Source organism: Botrytis byssoidea (genome assembly GCF_014898295.1).
Source record: "Botrytis byssoidea strain MUCL 94 chromosome Unknown BBYS_003, whole genome shotgun sequence".
Classification (NCBI taxonomy): domain Eukaryota; kingdom Fungi; phylum Ascomycota; class Leotiomycetes; order Helotiales; family Sclerotiniaceae; genus Botrytis; species Botrytis byssoidea.
Genome location: NW_024065844.1, coordinates 141,186 through 159,175, shown reverse-complemented (window position 1 = coordinate 159,175; position 17,990 = coordinate 141,186). Strand labels below are relative to the sequence as shown.

Below are 17,990 nucleotides of genomic sequence, written 5' to 3'. Positions count from 1 at the left end.
AATTAAAAAAATTAAAAGGTAGAGGGGAGAGGGGAGAGAAATCATGTGATTTGTTTTTTTGAGGGGAAAAGATGAGATCGGATCAGATCAGATAATAGGGGATGGGCTTATGGGAGATGGGTTGTGAGAGATGGGTTGTGAGAAGGATTTTTGTTGAAGAGATGAATGGATAGGTATTTTTATGTATGTATGTATCTCACATTGTATGTTTACTTTGTGCGGAAAGTATGAATAATAGAGAGGAAGAAAGAAAGAAAGCCATGTAAAAGATGCATGAAAAAAATAAATCATTTGCTAGTTCAATCCCTAGGTAGGTGGTCAGTATACACATATATGATGTAGTATGAAGACCAGGTATACGTAAAAAGAATACCATTTTTCCAATCATGAGCAAAGGATAATTATCTTCAGAATGAATGAGGTTATTTTAAGCTAACATACCAAGGTCCCCGAGGATAGATGTTCAAATTCCCACATCTCAAAATGCGACTTTGCCTGTCTTGACACTGAGCGGTCGATTAGAAGCTACCAGTACATGTTTCACCAAATCGATTAGATACTCATCCGTTCCTGGAGATGTCAGATAAGTTTTTAATAGTCTGATATTTTGATTATCTTACCTGGAGCACCTAGAAGCATTAGGCCAACTGGTTGATATTCTTTTGCTCCTGTGACTTTCGAATCGTAGAGTCGTTGTCCCACTATAATTGTCCTATGAGCATGTCTTGAAAAATTTGAATCTCAGGGTGGGAGAATACCAGGAATTGATACTGCTGGTCCGCCACCAAGTGATGAGAATACGGTGATTGGAATGTTGAATCCTTGCCATGGCGCGCCGGATTCCTCTACAGAACTACTTCAGATTAGCACGGGGAGTTCAGTGATGAGGAACATCAGAACTGACCCGAAATACCCATCACGATATGGGATGTCTGGTAGGGCACAAGGTAATAGCACGACTCCACCATCATTGAAGAGATGCTCCTTCATGAAATTAGAAAATAGTTCTTTCTCTTTCAATGCTGTAGTGAGTTGATCTTGTGTTAGCTTTGCACCGAGATCCCTGGTGGTTTGTTAGCATAGATGTTAGTTGTTGATATCTCGGAAAGAACGAAGTACCATTTGTAACGGAGTAATGGTTCTGCATATGGCTCTATCCCGAATTTTCTTCTGTAATCTTCACGGAATGGGATGGTATTGTTGTAGTGTCCGTAAAGTTGGATATGAGCCAATGTCTAGGCACTGTAATTAGAGATTGTACAAGACATCTTTTGGTACTAATAGTTCTACTTACTGTTTGGAATGTCTCCGCAAAAGTCTTTTCAGGCGAGTCTTTTGGTGCATGTAACTTCCACAGCTCATCCATGGTGGTTGTCTTACGCTGAAGCTGGGTGGCCTTCTCGAAATCCTGTATGAAATCTTCCATGACCTTTTGCATTTCCGGAGCTAAATTCGCATATCTTTCCGACAGGATTGTTAATTTCTTAGGCATCTGTGGGACTACATCTCAGCGAAAATTTCAAATTCCATAGGGTATGTATTACCACGGAGGAAGGCTTTGGATCAGAATCATCAGATGCTCCGAGCCATAGCTTCATGGCAGCACTGAAATCTGATATGTCTCGACTGAATATGCCGGGTGTATCGAGATGTCTATATCATTAGTTCAAACTTCTCTGATACTTGAAGTAGATGACTTACGATGACACCGGAACAAGACCTCCGCAAGAGACACGACCGTGAGTTGGCCTGATGCCGAAAAGTCCATTATCCGCTGCAGGGCTGACCATAATTCCGAGTGCTATCATGTATGTGAGTCGGTAGTTATCTCCATGGAATCTCATACTCACAGTCTGAGCCAATAGTAAAGTCTAACCACTCATATCCAGCAAGTGCGGCTCCACTTCCGGCACTACTACATGAAGTATCTAGGTAACCACAGCCTCGAGGATTAAATGGCGCTTGATAATCTACCCAATCTCTTGGGCCCATTCCAGATGAAAAAGGAGTTGTCTTGACTTTTCCGATGATCACAGCTCCTTCATCGATGAGTCTCTGGATTGATGGAGCCGTGGTGCTTGACACATCTCGAAAGGCTTCATATGCTTTGCTGCAGACAGTAGTTTTGACACCTTCAAGGTCAATAATGTCTTTTACTGCTACGCGTTTACCCAAGAGGGGCCGGAGATGAGATGGGGAAGAGTAAAGTCGAGATGGAACAGGAACATAACTCAAAGGTGTTCTTTGGTAGCTGGTAACACCATTAGTATTGACAGCGAAATTTCAGGAATGTTAGGTATATCATCATACCGATTACTACCTGGAACAGTTGGTATAACACCACAAACGAACGCACCGAGAGGGTCTGGGTACAACTTATAAATTCTATAAATTTTTGAACCACTCAAAATATAAGGACCTTCAGGTAAAAAGTCTCCACATTCGAAAGATTTCAATGTGAGGATCTGTGAGTGACCAGAATTGGCTATGAGGCGCAACACTCCAGGAGACTTTTGCGCCAAAACATTACGAGCAAAAATGTCACACCATACATCGTCTTTTCTAGAGAATTCTTCCCACTTAGAATCCAACCATGATTGGGTGATTTGATCATTATCCACATCGACAGAAAGAATGGTTAGAGGTACCTGACCTTCAGTAGTTTCACCGTTAATGTTCGTGGATACGCCATGCCCGAGAAGGTATGAGTTTGTGCCAAGATTGACTATTGAAGGATGGAATATAGACGAATCCATGATTTTAAAATTGAGGTTGTAGAATGAACTGCACCAGAAGCGTGGTGGAGATGTCTTCCGACGGTTCAGTGCCACGACCGTTCGTTACCACTCACTGGCTCTGTATCAGACAATTTATTTGAGGACTCCCTTGATCCACGGAGCTCAATAGATTGTTTGAATAATTAGCAGCGACGACTGAGCATAAATGCAAAACAAGATGATGCACTGGGTAGTCACACGTCTTATCGGCGATTGAGAAAGGAAGCAAGCAAGTGCGGTGTGAGATAAATACATGCATAGATGCCTTCGGCCATTGATTTCTGACGAAAATGTGACTCATATCAACAATCTCTCATAAGCAGAGTGATATGCATATATGAAGTATTTGAGTATTTGATACTCCCATTTTTACCCTCCGTAAACATGGAAGATCAGCAAATCCCAAATTTGTCGAATAATGTCCCAACAATCTACGACCCCACCTCCTCATTGGGCACGAGAATCACACAACTTCACCACGCCACGTCTGGTGCCGCCCATTAGTTTTTGCTATATGGAATGAATCTGAGGATAATCCTTTTGATGCAGCCGTAGATCTAGATATATCTATCGAAGAATAACCCCAGCGACTTGAGGCATAGAAGGATGTCAGCAACTGCGGGGAAAAATGCTTGGCATATAATTATCTTTAACGATAGTGGGGAGTTATCAAGAACCGACCTTTTAGAAGAACTAAGAGTTCATGATGGTATTTTGATGGGCATAATGGGCTTTAATTCTTTCCTGATGAAGAAATTCAAAAATAATATGGGTGAAGATATTTTCATTCGTGAACTGGAGTGTAATTGGTTACCGATTCGCGAGAAAGGGGTATTTTAAGGAGATTTGATGTGCCGTTGTCAAGTACGAATTCAATGAATTAGCTTTTGGAGAAACCACACTTGATACTTGTTCGATCAATACACCATCTAGGAATCTGATGAAAGCAGTGAGTTCGAAGATGTTGTGGTTTTGAAGAGAATTGGTGTTCAGAATGGAGTTTCGCAAAGAAAGATGTGATTTGCGATTGGAAACGGCCTATGTAAACCACAGAACCTTTGACAAAGTGCTCCGGGGTCCTTCGAATTGTTTGCTACGTCAAATGAGCTCAGCACTTCGAAGAGCTTCTTGATTTTCGGATATAGTTTCAATGTCTTCCCGTAACACAGTTCCCTCCAGTTGAAGGCTACTCCCTCACAGACAGGATTACCTCCACCATAGTTTCGCAAGACTCCTCAATTTCCCATTATATGATTTAATTCCGGCTCACCTCAAATCCTGTCCTGATAAGTATCTTTGCCAATAGTTGGACATGTCAAATCAAAATCTAGAGACATGATCAAAATTCACGAATTGCAAGTTCATCAACAGAAGAAAGTTGATCCAATATGTTATTGATCACTATAAACAGAAGCACGAGACTGTGATGATTCGACAGCACGAAATTATTACTCTCAAACCCTTACTCGAATGACCTAACCCAAAAGTCTTTCCTCCCGCAACTCAATTCATGATTCCTGCCGTATTCATCTCTTTGTCTGTCCAAACACGTATATGGACTTTGGTGCTTTTGTGACGAGGAATTTTTTCTTATAATTGTTAATAACTGAGTTGCGCGATTTGATAATCATGACTTACCTTGGGCTTTTTGTCCACGTGAAGCTGGTACCGATCCTTCACCGTCAGCTTGTCACAAGGCTTGGAATAGCGGCGATGCAAGTCATACTCTTCTCTGAAACTGCAATGAAGATAAAGAGTTCGTAGGTATTTCGTATCTGTGAATTCTTTGAGCCCAGAGAAACTTTCCGTAAGAAGTCGGTCTGGACGGCCGCCTAAGTTGACAGATAAATTGCGTACTTTCATCATGGCCCTAGTCATATCTCCTCCCTTTGCAAACTCATACCTTTTAGATGTGAAGGACGGGACTCGACCAAGTAGTACGAATGCCGTTTCCATGCCTCGGATTTCAAGGATATCCCGCCGTAGGTCAAAATACACTGGCTGACCGCGAATTGGGTCAGTGAAGATGACAGTGTAGGAGCGCAATGCATATGCCCTCGACTCGTGGTTGTTGTGAAGTAAAAGAGGAACAGTGACCCCTGTGCATCTGGCTACTTGGATGGAGGAGTATTCATACAGGTTCGAAGGCATGTATGCAGGTATTGCTCTTCTAGCAAGGTTCTCCCAATATCCAAGGCTGGAGTTGTAAATTTCGATCACACGCGGAGCTGGGTTGCAGAGCTTGTAGATCATGTATCGAATTTCCAACGGAAAAGTTTCGACGAAGGATTTACCAGGAGGGTCTCGAGACCTACGTCTCGTGTTGCGAATTGGGATAGTAGCTTTGGTTGCTGGTGCGTAGAAGCCAGCGTCGGGAGATTTGGGATTTCTGCGAGTCATAGTGAGAGTACTATTCAAGTTAGGGCTACTGGAAGAGAAGAATAGCTTAGGTAAACTTACGATCTGTTGTGTGACTAGATAATTTCATCAAGTCTCTTTGCTACGTCAAGCTGATTTGTTGAGGTACTACATAAATTAGTCTAAGTCAAACATAATCATGGGGAAAATGCAACTTGCCTTGTAGATTCAACCTATAATGTTACTAAAGCTGATAAGGTAGGAGGTGGATATTTCAGGAGATAGATGTGATTGTAACCGAATAATATCCTGAACAAGATGCAATAAGAAAAATTCAGTCAAGGAATAAGGAGATAGACTTGATGAAGATTCTGAAAGAGGTTGCGTTATGGTCTTTGAAAATGTTGTGGATGTAACATAAACAGGATGTGCAGAGTCGAGACTAAATGATTTATAGACATCAAAGTCTGGGAGAAACTTGCCAGATCACCTATGGACGACGCGATTCCTAATCAGTACAACTTTGTTGATATTTGTTTTCCAACCCTAAATTGATACGGGCACTGTATTAATGAATAAACACATGTCAAAAAAACCAAGGTTTTTTCCATGGAATCTCCTAGAGCTTTTCCATTATGGAGCCCTCTCCAATCAGTGTCTATTCAAGACACTAAACTTTGATCAATAAACAATATTCTCAACAATGGTGTTAATGATTCAAGAGTGAATTTCGAAGATAGTCAGACAATCACTTCGAAGTTTAATGAACTCGGTAATTATTGGCTCACTTTGGAAGATATGATGTCCTATGACTGTGGCACGTACATTTTGTTCATGTCAAAGTGGTTCGACCCGAAAGCTGTATACATATATACCAGTTCAATCTTGATAATTCAAGTAAGTGTGGTATGCCGCAACACCTGTCATAATGGAGACTTGACTAGAGAGATAGAATTTGTAAGTGTTGCTCCTGACTTCAGAGTTCTAGTATGTTGATAAAGCAGAATAGGAAGTGTCCCTTTCTCATCTGGGAAAGATCGTTTTTTCTTTCCAGAAAAATTCCACAAGATCTGTACCGGAAACACTTCACCCTAGGGTTTTATTAAATAGGCTAACAGTGTGCCAACCAAGAATTTTTGTTTTAAGAACACAGCTAAAACACTCAAACCCTCAAGAAATTGTATTTTCCTTGAAGATTGTACTCGCTTGAAATGCTGTAAAGTTTTATCCAGTCTGGCTCCCTATACTAACAAAACTCTTGGGCGAAAGAAAATTATGTTGATGAATCGATGCTAGGTGTTTGGGCATGTGCCGTTTTCGTCACAATATCGAGAAGATCATGATAGGAGAATGATGGCCACCAAGTTCTAAATATGAAGCCATACAAGAGAGTAAAAGGTGTGATGTACCTACTGGTATATGGACAAGAAGCTCGCATTTTCTCGATGATAGACGTTAAAGGGGCTCGCTTCTGCTAGACCGTCTTATAGTGAATTCTCTCCCGGGACGCAGAAAGCCAGAGAACACAATGCCAGGATAAAAAATCTAGACTGTAGACGCCGATCATTTATAGAGAGTGAAGTGATATGTTTGCTCTAATACTATCACATTTCTCTGTCAAACCTTCCCAAGCGCAAATATGATCAAAGATCAGTTGACCGGAAGGCATAGTTGGTCATTCAAACAGCCGATCTCTGCAGTTGTGACGGTTTGTGTATAGAACAAAATAGAAACACTTGCACTGTCTTTGAGACTCTATAGAAAGATCATGTCAAGCTTTGGCCATTAACACATGTAGATATAGAGATTCATTATGATTTGAGGCGGTATCCAAGATTCTAGAAGTGACCAAGATTAGTAGCCATGGGTAAAGTCGAAAGCGGGGTGAAGCAACTGTGAAGGTGATCTAGAATTATGACCATGGACTATGGTGAAATTCCGCATGATTGCGTATAGCGATATAAAGAAATGTCAAAGTGGAAGTTAGAAGTGATGAATGAAGTCAGGGTAGCCTTGCCAGCAAATCGAAAAATAATGGGCCGCTACCAGATCCAATGCGGCCGCATCTCAAAAGGCGGTGAAGTTTGCGGCAGAATATTTTGTTGGCGGGGCAGTTTCAACTCCCAATTTTATACTACTCTACATGACTCACCTTCCACCTTCACTGTAGTATATATTGAGTCTTGTTGTTATAAGTCATTTCACAAACCAATATATCATCATGTCAAAAGTTTATCTTCTTGATTACGTTGCTGGAAATGTGCGTAGCTTGGCCAATGCCATTGAGAAGGTGGGCTACACTATTGAATGGATAAGGTCTCCAGAAGATGTGCCAAAGGCAGATGTAGGTTATTTCGTTCTTTGAGTTTATGCTTGATATTTTAAGCGCTTTCCTTAATATTGACTACACTTTCTAATAATTTATGATTTAGAAACTCATTCTTCCTGGAGTTGGCCATTTCGGTCACTGCATGACACAATTCTCCAAAGCCGGATACCTTCCAGCGATACAAAAACACATTGATTCAGGGAAACCTTTTATGGGTATTTGCGTTGGATTACAGGCATTATTTGAGGGGTCTGCGGAAAATCCAGCAGTTCCTGGGCTTGGTTATGTCAAGGCGACTCTCGATCGATTTGACGATAGCTCGAAATCAGTACCACACATTGGATGGAACAGCGCGAATACATCGGGTAAAGAAGTTTTCGGATTGAGACCAAGCTCAAAGTATTATTACGTTCACTCGTACAAGGTTCCATATAAGCAAGGGGAATTGGAAAGCCAAGGTTGGACTGTCGCAACTGCACGCTATGGGGACGAAGAGTTTGTTGGAGCGATTGCAAAGGGAAACATATTGGCGACACAATTTCACCCAGAAAAGAGTGGAGTTGCTGGACTGAGGGTAATCAAAGCTTTCTTAGACGGAGACAACAGTAGTAGCGCAGTTGAAGGCTTAGTCGCTGCCAAAGAGGGCTTGACTAGAAGAGTCATCGCATGTTTGGATGTGCGAACAAATGACCAAGGAGATTTGGTGGTGACGAAAGGTGATCAATATGATGTGCGAGAAAAAACTGATGGTGGAAATGTACGAAACCTAGGAAAGCCAGTTGAGATGGCCAAAAAATACTACGAACAAGGAGCCGACGAAGTTACATTTCTCAACATCACAAGTTTTAGAGATTGCCCGGTAGCAGATTTACCAATGCTCGAAATTTTACGACAGACATCAAAAAGTGTCTTTGTTCCATTAACAATTGGAGGAGGTATTCGGGACACCATTGATGCCGATGGTACAAAGATCTCAGCACTGCAAATCGCAACAATGTATTTCCAGAGTGGAGCAGACAAAGTATCCATTGGATCTGACGCTGTGATAGCAGCAGAGGAGTATTATGCAAGAGGAAAGCAATTGTCTGGAACCACAGCCATAGAGCAAATATCCGGTGCTTATGGCAACCAAGCAGTGGTTGTAAGCGTGGATCCAAAGAGAGTTTACGTATCGAAACCTGAAGAAACGAAACATAACACTATACGAACAAGATATCCAGGACCAAATGGTGAAGAATATTGTTGGTATGCATGCACGATTAAAGGAGGCCGAGAGACACGAGACATGGATGTCGTTGAGCTTGTAACTGCTGTTGAGGCAATGGGAACAGGCGAGATTCTCTTGAATTGTATAGACAAAGATGGTACCAATAGCGGTTTTGATTTAGAGCTCATCAACCAAGTAAAGAGTGCGGTGAGCATACCAGTTATTGCTTCCAGTGGAGCTGGAAACCCTGGTCACTTTGAAGAAGTTTTCTCGAAGACTTCCACAGATGCTGCTCTTGGAGCTGGTATGTTCCATAGAGGAGAATACACGGTTAAGCAAGTCAAGGATTCTCTTGCCGAGAAGGGGTTGATGATTAGACAATTTGAGAGCGATATCTAAGCGATAAAATCAAAATGAAAAATATTTCCAGCAGTTGTTCCAGCAACTCAAGGCGCACTTCTTTTCATCAAAAAGAAAGAGATGAAAAAAGTGATTGCTACCATCAGCTCATTATTCCAGATTGAATGGGCATCCAAGTGATCGAATCATAAAACTTCAACATGACACACTGGACTGTGGATTGCTCGTTATAATTTTATTAGTCCTTGGGAGAAAGGTATTCCGTAGAAAAAGAAGGGGGTATTTAGTAATTGGTCCTCACAAGTCAGTTAAACTATTTTTTAATTACCTTCCTTCTCATCCCTTTCAAAAATGAAATTATTCATACCTTCTGCATTCGAAACATTCTTCGTGGAACCTCGATAACCAAAAGAATTCACCAACAGCTCTTTCTCGCTGTCACTATCCAAGTCCCCTCCCCCCTCCCTCCAAACATTCTCCTTCGCCGCCCACCCCATAGATAGTTTTTCCAGGCATCGGAGCCACAGACCACATCGACCCAACAACTGCTTCTTTTCTCCACACGCTTTGATTTTCGACTTGGGCTATACGAACTCTTTATGTTGATGACGACGCGATTTGCAGCGGGCGTGCGTAGGATTTGTTTGATGAGCAGTATGGAGTGAGAGATTTGTAAGGGAGGAGGAGCGGGATAATGGAGAGAATAGATTGCTGGACGTACTGGAACTCAATGAAGTTTTTATTCGGAAGTGTTGGGGTAGTGTCAACGGGAAAGAATGAAGAGGGAGGAGGATTAACTTGTCATGTCTCTTAGCGGCTGGAAGAATAAAGTTACAGTGAGGATGCTGGAGGATGTTAGAATGTTGACGTCGAGTATTATGGATCTTGGGATTTAGAAGGAAAATTACGGAGGGTAGTGTGATTAGTTGCTTCCAGGCTCTTGAGGAGCTGAGGATTGGGAATGAAGTTTTGTACGTTACGGGCATATTCAGGGGTTTCTGAGTTCCAAGTCGTGATGAGATAAGTAAAATATATCTCCCGTTCATTAGTTTTGGAAAAGAGAAAAAGTTCGGCTGTGCTCAAATAGTAGATATTGTTGAAGGGAGGGTGTCAAGGAGGGGTGAGTTCTGGGATGCATCGACGGTGGAGAAAGAGTTGACTGAACATGGAGAGTGTTGGGGGAACAGAATCGAGCTGTTCTTTGAAGAGGGTGCAGAGTATAAATGGGATGGATTGAATGTTTAATTCTGGGGGATTGTGGTAGGGGATGCGAGGATAAGGATTGAAAAACAAATCCATGGAGAGGTAAATGTGGCACGCCGGTATATTCAAAGCTTTAAAGCCTTGTAAAGCTGTTTGTTCTCCGTGGGCCTGAGGCAACACTGTGAGAGGGACAATGGCATGGCTATCTGATAGACACGTGGTAACATTTACTATGATCATGGTTACATTCTGGGCATGACGACGATTATCGAACGCGATATCCTTGATTTCCCGAGCTGAAAAAGAAAAGTACTAGAATCCCTTCATATATTTGTGATCCTCTGTCGTTTCCAGAACCTCAAATTTCATCCCCACAGCAATGGGCCCGTCTGACCTAGGTACACCCAGCATACCAAAGCATGGCTTCCATTTGATACCTTCATCTATACGTCTATAGCTCACCAATGTATCCCATGGCTCGTGTTTGTTCTTTTCCGCAGTTTCTGGGTTCACATTTGGAACCTGACATCTTGCACACCGAGCCTGGATATCAATATCCAACCCATTTGAGCCCATCGCGGTGGATAAAAGTCCCGAGTCTGGCTTGTTGATTATTTTCACTCGCTTCCAATTATCTTCTGTCCATGCAGCGGGTGCGGTGTCATCGGTTGTATTCTCGTCTTTACCCCTCACAATGATGTTCGGACGAAATCTTTCAATCGTGATCTCATCCGCTCCTTTCTTCGCCAATCTTTGATTTAACTCTTGAAGAGAAGCTTCATTTGCGATCAAAACTGGCATCACATCTGGGAAGTTTGTGCTCTCCTCTCTTCCCAATATTTCTGGTGCTCCGTTACCCCGCAGAATTCTGGGCGTTGGTCCCTTATATACCAGCTTAACATCTTTCTCAAAGAAATCGTTGAATATGCTGTTTATCTCATCCTTGTATACATATCCATCTGTCTTGTAATCCCAAATGTCCACTTGTGTCAAGCTTGTGTTGTCTTTCAACCATTGTTCTGTGGGTCGTGCGGGAACCGTGACTTTTTTGTCTGTATTCCTAATACTGATGACCAGATATTCGGCATCTTCACTGCCAGATTCAGAGGGAGATTTGGCTGTAGCAAAAGCAGTATCGATCAAGGTCATAGATGAAATATCGCGGATTGTGATGAATTTATGGTCATCGCCGGAAACGAACATCCAGCGTCGGTCAAGGTCAAGGCCATGAGTGGTAAGGCGGGACGATTTAATTGAGATGCCTCGACAAGATTTTATAGGATAAATCAGAAGGTCGCTGATTTCGGTAGTGGTGTAGGGAGATGAAAAAGGATTGAGATTGTAGAACATGGTGGGTAATATGGATATGGATCGAAATGTGAGGCTTGTTTTGTGATCTGAAGGTGGTGGTGCTATACGTTTTGTGAGAATTAGACTGCCTAGGTAGTAACAATTTAAGGTTGGGAAAGATGGCGATCTTATCTAGTGGCGGGGGAGGGAAAGGAAGGAATTTAGATTGTCGTTAGTATGTATTTGAATGTTTGAATGTTTGAATGTTTGAATGTTTGAATGTTTGAATGTTTGAATGTTTGAATGTTTGAATGTTTGAATGTTTGAATGTTTGAATGTTTAAATGCCAATCTCCCTTCTTAGGTATGTATATATGTAGGAGACCACAGTTTGAAATGTTAGGTATCAAGCAAAGAAGTATCGAGCTGTCAAGCAGATCTAATGAATTGACAGGAGAATCATAGAGTCTCCTCTAGATGTGTATCTCAATTGCCTACCTACCCAGTTAGTAATCTTCCATGTTCCAAATGTCGACTTTCAAAATGCATATCATTTTTATCATATCGTACCAGTACAAACAAAAATGGGATGGATTATCTTTGACCCATCGCTTACGTCATCGTTTGTCTTGAAATTAATACCTACCTAGTACCTACTGGTTGCTCTGCGCAACCATTTCAATCCCATCTCAAGCGCTCTTTCCCACAAATAAACATCAATTGCCAAGACCCCACCTACCTTATGCAAGAACAGGTACTTTAGAGCGCTTTATTTTGGGGATTCTATGCAATCGTGGAGCCAGAACGTTCACATTCAACGCTTCATATTCAATCGTTTCGAGCCCCGCCACTCTGCACTCGCACTTGTTCCTTTTAATACTACCTTCTGCGAGCTTTACGTTTTGTGATTGCTCCGTTCCTTCATTAGTCTGAAGTGCGTTGTCATTCTGCAGAGTTATTCGTCTTAACAACCAATCCGCGATTAGAAAGTTGAACAATGTCCAGCTTCATAACCAATCTTTTCCCCTCCGCACAAGCTGGGAAACATGATAATATCTTGCCAGTTCCCCCACCACCTCTGCATACTCGCTCTAGTCAAAATGAAAGTTTTGGTGATCGACCCAGCACTCCTGTCAATAGAAGCAACTTCATAAATCCAGTTTCAACGCCCCAAGGAAGTCCAAGCAAGAATCGCAATCCACCTGGAGCCAACGAATTGCCTACAGCTTTCGACTCTGCTATGAAGCTTACTCCTGCCAATTTGAGCAGTCCAACAAAGACTGGTCGCGTTCCGATTGGCAACCCATTGACTCCAGGGAAGGGAGCGAATGCCAGCGCAGTCGATGAGTTCTTTGGCAATTCTACCGGGAATACTGATGAGAGTATCATCCAAAAATCACCAAATCCCTCAGGAAGCCCTGTACGACGACAAGGTAAAGAGAACAATACCCCTCAAGCCGCAAGACAAACAGATTCTCCATCGCTCAATCCAGCAGCGATCGCTCGCGATTCTCCTTCTTTGAACCAAGCAGCGATTTCACGCCAGGAGCTCTATCAAACTCGGGACATCCCACCACCACCGACTAGAAAATACAACACGCAACGTGGATTGACTGCGGAGGAATTAGAGATTTTGCACAAGCCAAATGTGAAACGCCTGGCCAATGTGACGCAGCTCTGTGAGTATTTCGTTGTCGTTTTATAGTAGCACTACTAATAATAAGCAGACTTCCTTGATTACTATTACGACCTCTTGAGTTACGTCGGATCGCGTCAAAATCGACTCAATCATTTCAAGGCAGAATATCCCGCTCCCCCAGAAACACCTGAAGAAGAATATATTCCAGTTTGGTCAAAATACGCTGGTAGAGAGCGTGCCAATTTGCGCAAACGTCGAGTTCGTCTACGCCAGGGAGATTTCCAAATTTTGACACAAGTTGGACAAGGTGGTTATGGACAAGTCTTCCTTGCTCAGAAAAAGGATACTAGGGAAGTTTGTGCCTTGAAGGTTATGAGCAAGAAACTATTGTTCAAGCTGGACGAAGTTAGACATGTTCTCACGGAACGTGATATTTTGACCAATGCAAAAAGCGAATGGCTAGTTAGATTGCTCTACTCATTCCAAGATGAAAAGAGCATATATTTAGCTATGGTAGGATTTATCTTCTATTTATATGTGTGCACTATACTAACTATCTTCAGGAATATGTCCCAGGTGGTGATTTCCGAACCTTACTGAACAACACTGGGGTTCTTGCCAACAGGCATGCTCGATTCTACATTGCCGAAATGTTTTGTTGTGTGGATGCTTTGCACCAGCTCGGTTATATTCACAGAGATCTGAAACCTGAAAATTTCTTGATCGATTCAACGGGACATGTCAAGCTCACAGATTTTGGACTTGCTGCAGGTTTCCTTGCTCCAGGCAAGATTGAGTCCATGCGAGTGAAGCTTGAAAAGGTCGGAGAGACATATGTTCCATTCGGCAAGCCTATCGAAGAGCGTACTGTTGCGGAACGCCGAGAAGGTTACAGATCCTTAAGAAACAAAGACGTTAATTATGCCAAGTCGATTGTTGGATCACCTGATTATATGGCCCCTGAAGTGTTGAAAGGAGATGAGTATGACTTCACAGTGGACTATTGGAGTTTGGGGTGTATGCATTTCGAGGCTTTAACAGGATTTCCTCCATTTGCTGGTGCTACCGTCGATGAAACCTGGAAGAATTTGAAGCATTGGAGAGAAGTTCTGAAGAGACCAGTTTGGGAGGATCCAAATTACTTTATCAGTAATCGTACTTGGAACTTCATTACCAGGTAATTATCATCCTTGATACTAGACAAACATTTGCTAACAAACTCAGCTGCATTACATCTAAGGTCAAGCGTTTCTCCACTATCTCAGAAGTCTATGGGCATCAATACTTCGCCGAGGTTGACTGGAATACTCTTCGATCACAACGTGCTCCATTTGTACCAGAGCTGGACTCTGAAACTGATGCAGGCTACTTTGATGATTTTAGCAACGAAGCTGATATGGCTAAATACAAAGAAGTCCATGACAAGCAAACGGCTTTGGAGAATATGGCCGATAGAGAAGATGCTATGAGCAAGAGTTTGTTCGTCGGATTTACATTCAGACATCGTAAGCCAAACACAGACGATGATGGGAAGTCTAGTCCTAGAAAGGCCATTGCAACCGATGGCACTTTTGGGACTATGCTATAAGCACATTATGATCTTGATGATTTTCGACATTCAATTTATGATATAGGGAGATGAAAATGGTGGGCTGGAATGGAAAGGGGCAGGACTGGAAACACTGGAAGTGGCTATTATGGACGGAAGGATGGGATTGCGGAGTAGCGGTTATAACAAGGCATATCTGCGGCGTCAAGAGTCATCATTGCTTGACTTTACACTATAAAGCTGTTCCTGGTCTCTCCGCGGTACTCGCGGCATTTGCTTATCGCTCTCGTTTCTGGAGTTTTTTTTTTGTTACATGTTAATGCATACAAGTAGGGGTTAATTATTGATTGTTAGTATGAACCTGACACAATGCACATGCTGTAATAATACTTCGAATATAATATATCTCATAAAAGTTTCTTATGTTTCATTTTCGAGAGCAAGCAGGCTCGACGGAAAGTGGGGTTTATATCGTCTGATGCTTCTCAGAGAAATGGAAATTTGACAGTACTCATTTGATTGCTCTATTAATAATTCCTCAAGTATCAATGTCTGTTGAGATCTACATTTTTTCTATTAATGCTTCATATCAAAGTCTTACTTGGGAACTCTATTTTCTTCCAAACATCATTATGCCGTTTCAATCATCGCGGAAAGCAGGGCTCATGAGCTCAAGCCCGGACTTTCGGTACTCAAAGGGCGGCTCAGCCCGATCCATCGACCCGACAGTTCGGTACCATTCATGTTGGTTGGCGAACCGGCTAAATGAACTCGGCGACAGAACAAATTTTTATCAAGTCTTCTGCAACAATGCGGCGCGGATGCAGAAATGCCCTGGTGTTTAAATGGGGCATGGTAAAAATGGTTGGACGAGCGGGGTTCATCCGTACAACGTTACACGCCTATCGTGTGTTTTGGGAGTAGTTTAGGCGATCGCGAGTATCTTTGTATGGGTTTTTGAACCGTTTGAATGGGTTTTGTGCGTTGGCGTGGGGGTTGGTGGTGTTGGAAAGGTTAAAAGAAGGAGCGTGGATGAAATGCATCGCCGAGGCTCTGCGAAGGAATATTTTAATAAATAGAGGGGGCTGTAAGAATGAGTGTCAATTCCTTCATTCGCTTTGACTGATTGTTTTCCTTTTTCTGGTCCGCTCTGCTATTTTCAATGCTGATCTTCTAACATATTATCGAGGCGTATTGGAGCGAGAAGGAAGCCTCCCTCATCTACTCGTACCTCATGTCCGATTGTTTGTGATCTGGCGGGGTAGATACAGTCGGATTCAGCCTTATCTATTTTCTCAATGTTACACCAACCGTTACAATAAGCTTATTTAACTGTTTGGTTCTTCCGTTACATCGTACCGAAGCCACGCCTCTGTGTATGTTTTTTATATCACAGTGTTACGAATCATATCACATTGTTGGCTACGCTTCTATGACGCCTTCTTCTTCTGTGCCTATCCCCGTCATTTTTTTAACGAGTTGGTGGCGTTGAATAGAGTGGTAGAAGAAAAGGCTTGATTACTTCTTCTATTTCTTATTTTTGTTGCTTGCTTGCTTGCTTGCTTGCTTCTTAGTTGTCTAATTGATGAGTCGGAGAGGTGATATTCATGTCTTCTATCAGGAGTTCGACTTTTGGAGTGCAGATATCTGGTATGTAAAACTGTCCGTGTTGCGCAAGAAGTACTTCCTAATTGATGTATTGATTAGACACCATGAGATGTGCCGGACAAGCAGCAAAAAGTCGGCGAGAGAAGAAATTTCAAAAGGGAAATACTATGGCGAAGATTCGATCGAAATTGGGGAGGGTGTTTGGGAGGGTGTGGGAGTTTTGGCATGATTTCAAAAAGTGGAGAAGAGATGTTGAGGAAGCGAGTAAGTGTTGTCTTTCTTATTGAAAATCTGGTTCAGAGAATTGGTGTCAGTCGTGCAAAGGTCGTTTGTATAAGGGTAGCACAACAATCAATTGGCGGCAGATACATCTTTTCAATACGGAATGGAGACCCCCAATACAAGCGACCGTGAGAAGGTGGTTTTTTCGATGTCATTAAACTAATCCTTATTTTCTAGGACAAAGACGGGCGGATAGATACGATAACCATATGGTAAATCCTGATGATATATGGTGATACTTCCACGAAAACTCATCTGCAGTCTAAAATGGCTCGACATGAGACGAGAAAAAGATTACGTGCATCTTTAACGAGCTCGAGACAGCATGTGATACCCTGAACGCTAATAGCAGGATGGAAAGTCATAGATCATTCTCGGATCCTCATATTCTGATATTCTATGGTCTGAGTAGCGGCCCTTGCATGAAATACCTCGTACATGCCACTGCTTGTTATTATTCGAGAGACAGCAGCGTTGTATACCTTGGGTATCAGCACTTCTAAGACACAGAGACACAATTCTTTATTGAGAATCTTCTCATAGTGTCATACTATTCCGGAGTATACGAGCAGGTCTGAGGACAAAGTATTGTCGCGTCAGAAGCCTTGGTACTACCAACTACGGAATACTGCCCTCTCCATACACTTGTCTGGAGATAATTCGGCTGTTGAGGCTCTCTAAACTTCAAGTATGGAAAAAAATTCTTCTGTTTGGTTTGCAAATGAATCCGATGAAAAATGGGAAGGGGAATTAGGAGAAGGAGAATGGTTTTGAATTTTGAGACAAAGGTTCTTGCATGCGGTTTTCGCACTGGAAATTGGAGATAGAATGGCTTGGTTCCCTCAAATTCGTACTTTGATGATGTTAGCGGAGAAATGGTTCTGATCTATGTCAGTGAAACTCTTTTATCATAGTCTTGACCAAGGATGGCTACAGTGGGTGCATGAACTCATCAATGTTGAAGAAGTTCAGCCGAACAAGTCGAGTATGTGAAAACTTAGACTTAGAGGCATGGTGAAAGGTTTTCTCCAAGAGACATCTGCGTTTCCAACTCTTTAGCGCATCTTACGTTTTCAATATAAATAACACAAGTTCATTCCAAATCACTTGACAATAATGAGTATAGCATCTTTAAAAAAAATGGACTTTCTAGTCCCGAAACTCAGGAATTTAAGAGGATGATAGATTGTATTTCTACCCAATGTTACTATTCCTTGGACAAATACTGAGTATACAAGTTTGTTGCATACAAAAAACTCTGGTACTGATGTAGCTCTTGTGTGGTGGTATACAGTCGATCAAAGACTTTATCCTTGCATCAAGTTTACACACATAACCTTATAAAAGATCGCTTACAAGATTACCGAGATCTGAGGAGAAGAATACCTC

General features: G+C 42.1%; 8 protein-coding genes across 8 annotated transcripts; 5 read left to right on the top strand and 3 right to left on the bottom strand.

Annotated features, from left to right (window-relative positions):
* Positions 1 to 6: 6 nt before the first annotated feature.
* EAE97_001497 (uncharacterized protein) lies at positions 7 to 2,982 on the bottom strand. The gene is made up of 11 exons (XM_038872008.1): positions 2,311 to 2,982; positions 1,851 to 2,251; positions 1,702 to 1,801; positions 1,545 to 1,653; positions 1,295 to 1,492; positions 1,120 to 1,235; positions 905 to 1,063; positions 759 to 853; positions 621 to 701; positions 442 to 570; positions 7 to 306 (listed from the first exon to the last, which is right to left on the bottom strand). The coding sequence occupies exons 1-10, from the start codon at positions 2,754 to 2,756 to the stop codon at positions 479 to 481; spliced, it is 1,797 nt and encodes a 598-aa protein (XP_038736566.1). The 5' UTR covers positions 2,757 to 2,982; the 3' UTR covers positions 7 to 306; positions 442 to 478.
* Positions 2,983 to 3,161: 179 nt separating this feature from the next.
* Positions 3,162 to 3,358, top strand: EAE97_001496 (uncharacterized protein; the record flags this gene model as incomplete). Its single annotated transcript, XM_038872007.1, is given in 2 exon segments — positions 3,162 to 3,267; positions 3,282 to 3,358. 2 exon segments carry the CDS (start codon positions 3,162 to 3,164, stop codon positions 3,356 to 3,358), a joined length of 183 nt encoding a protein of 60 aa, XP_038736565.1.
* Positions 3,359 to 3,383: 25 nt separating this feature from the next.
* Positions 3,384 to 3,753, top strand: EAE97_001495 (uncharacterized protein; the record flags this gene model as incomplete). The annotated part of the gene is made up of 2 exons (XM_038872006.1): positions 3,384 to 3,608; positions 3,643 to 3,753. 2 exons carry the CDS (start codon positions 3,384 to 3,386, stop codon positions 3,751 to 3,753), a joined length of 336 nt encoding a protein of 111 aa, XP_038736564.1.
* Positions 3,754 to 4,303: 550 nt separating this feature from the next.
* Positions 4,304 to 5,177, bottom strand: EAE97_001494 (uncharacterized protein; the record flags this gene model as incomplete). The annotated part of the gene is made up of 2 exons (XM_038872005.1): positions 4,304 to 4,366; positions 4,416 to 5,177. The coding sequence occupies 2 exons, from the start codon at positions 5,175 to 5,177 to the stop codon at positions 4,304 to 4,306; spliced, it is 825 nt and encodes a 274-aa protein (XP_038736563.1).
* Positions 5,178 to 7,356: 2,179 nt separating this feature from the next.
* On the top strand, positions 7,357 to 9,070 carry EAE97_001493 (uncharacterized protein; the record flags this gene model as incomplete). The annotated part of the gene is made up of 2 exons (XM_038872004.1): positions 7,357 to 7,479; positions 7,568 to 9,070. The coding sequence occupies 2 exons, from the start codon at positions 7,357 to 7,359 to the stop codon at positions 9,068 to 9,070; spliced, it is 1,626 nt and encodes a 541-aa protein (XP_038736562.1).
* A 1,476-nt stretch (positions 9,071 to 10,546) lies between these two features.
* EAE97_001492 (uncharacterized protein) lies at positions 10,547 to 11,584 on the bottom strand (the record flags this gene model as incomplete). The annotated part of the gene is made up of 1 exon (XM_038872003.1): positions 10,547 to 11,584. The coding sequence occupies one exon, from the start codon at positions 11,582 to 11,584 to the stop codon at positions 10,547 to 10,549; it is 1,038 nt and encodes a 345-aa protein (XP_038736561.1).
* A 936-nt stretch (positions 11,585 to 12,520) lies between these two features.
* Positions 12,521 to 14,750, top strand: EAE97_001491 (uncharacterized protein; the record flags this gene model as incomplete). Its single annotated transcript, XM_038872002.1, has 4 exons — positions 12,521 to 13,202; positions 13,251 to 13,675; positions 13,726 to 14,339; positions 14,387 to 14,750. 4 exons carry the CDS (start codon positions 12,521 to 12,523, stop codon positions 14,748 to 14,750), a joined length of 2,085 nt encoding a protein of 694 aa, XP_038736560.1.
* A 620-nt stretch (positions 14,751 to 15,370) lies between these two features.
* EAE97_001490 (uncharacterized protein) lies at positions 15,371 to 17,742 on the top strand. The gene is made up of 3 exons (XM_038872001.1): positions 15,371 to 16,361; positions 16,419 to 16,583; positions 16,779 to 17,742. The coding sequence occupies exons 1-3, from the start codon at positions 16,319 to 16,321 to the stop codon at positions 16,835 to 16,837; spliced, it is 267 nt and encodes an 88-aa protein (XP_038736559.1). The 5' UTR covers positions 15,371 to 16,318; the 3' UTR covers positions 16,838 to 17,742.
* The last annotated feature ends 248 nt before the right edge of the window (positions 17,743 to 17,990 follow it).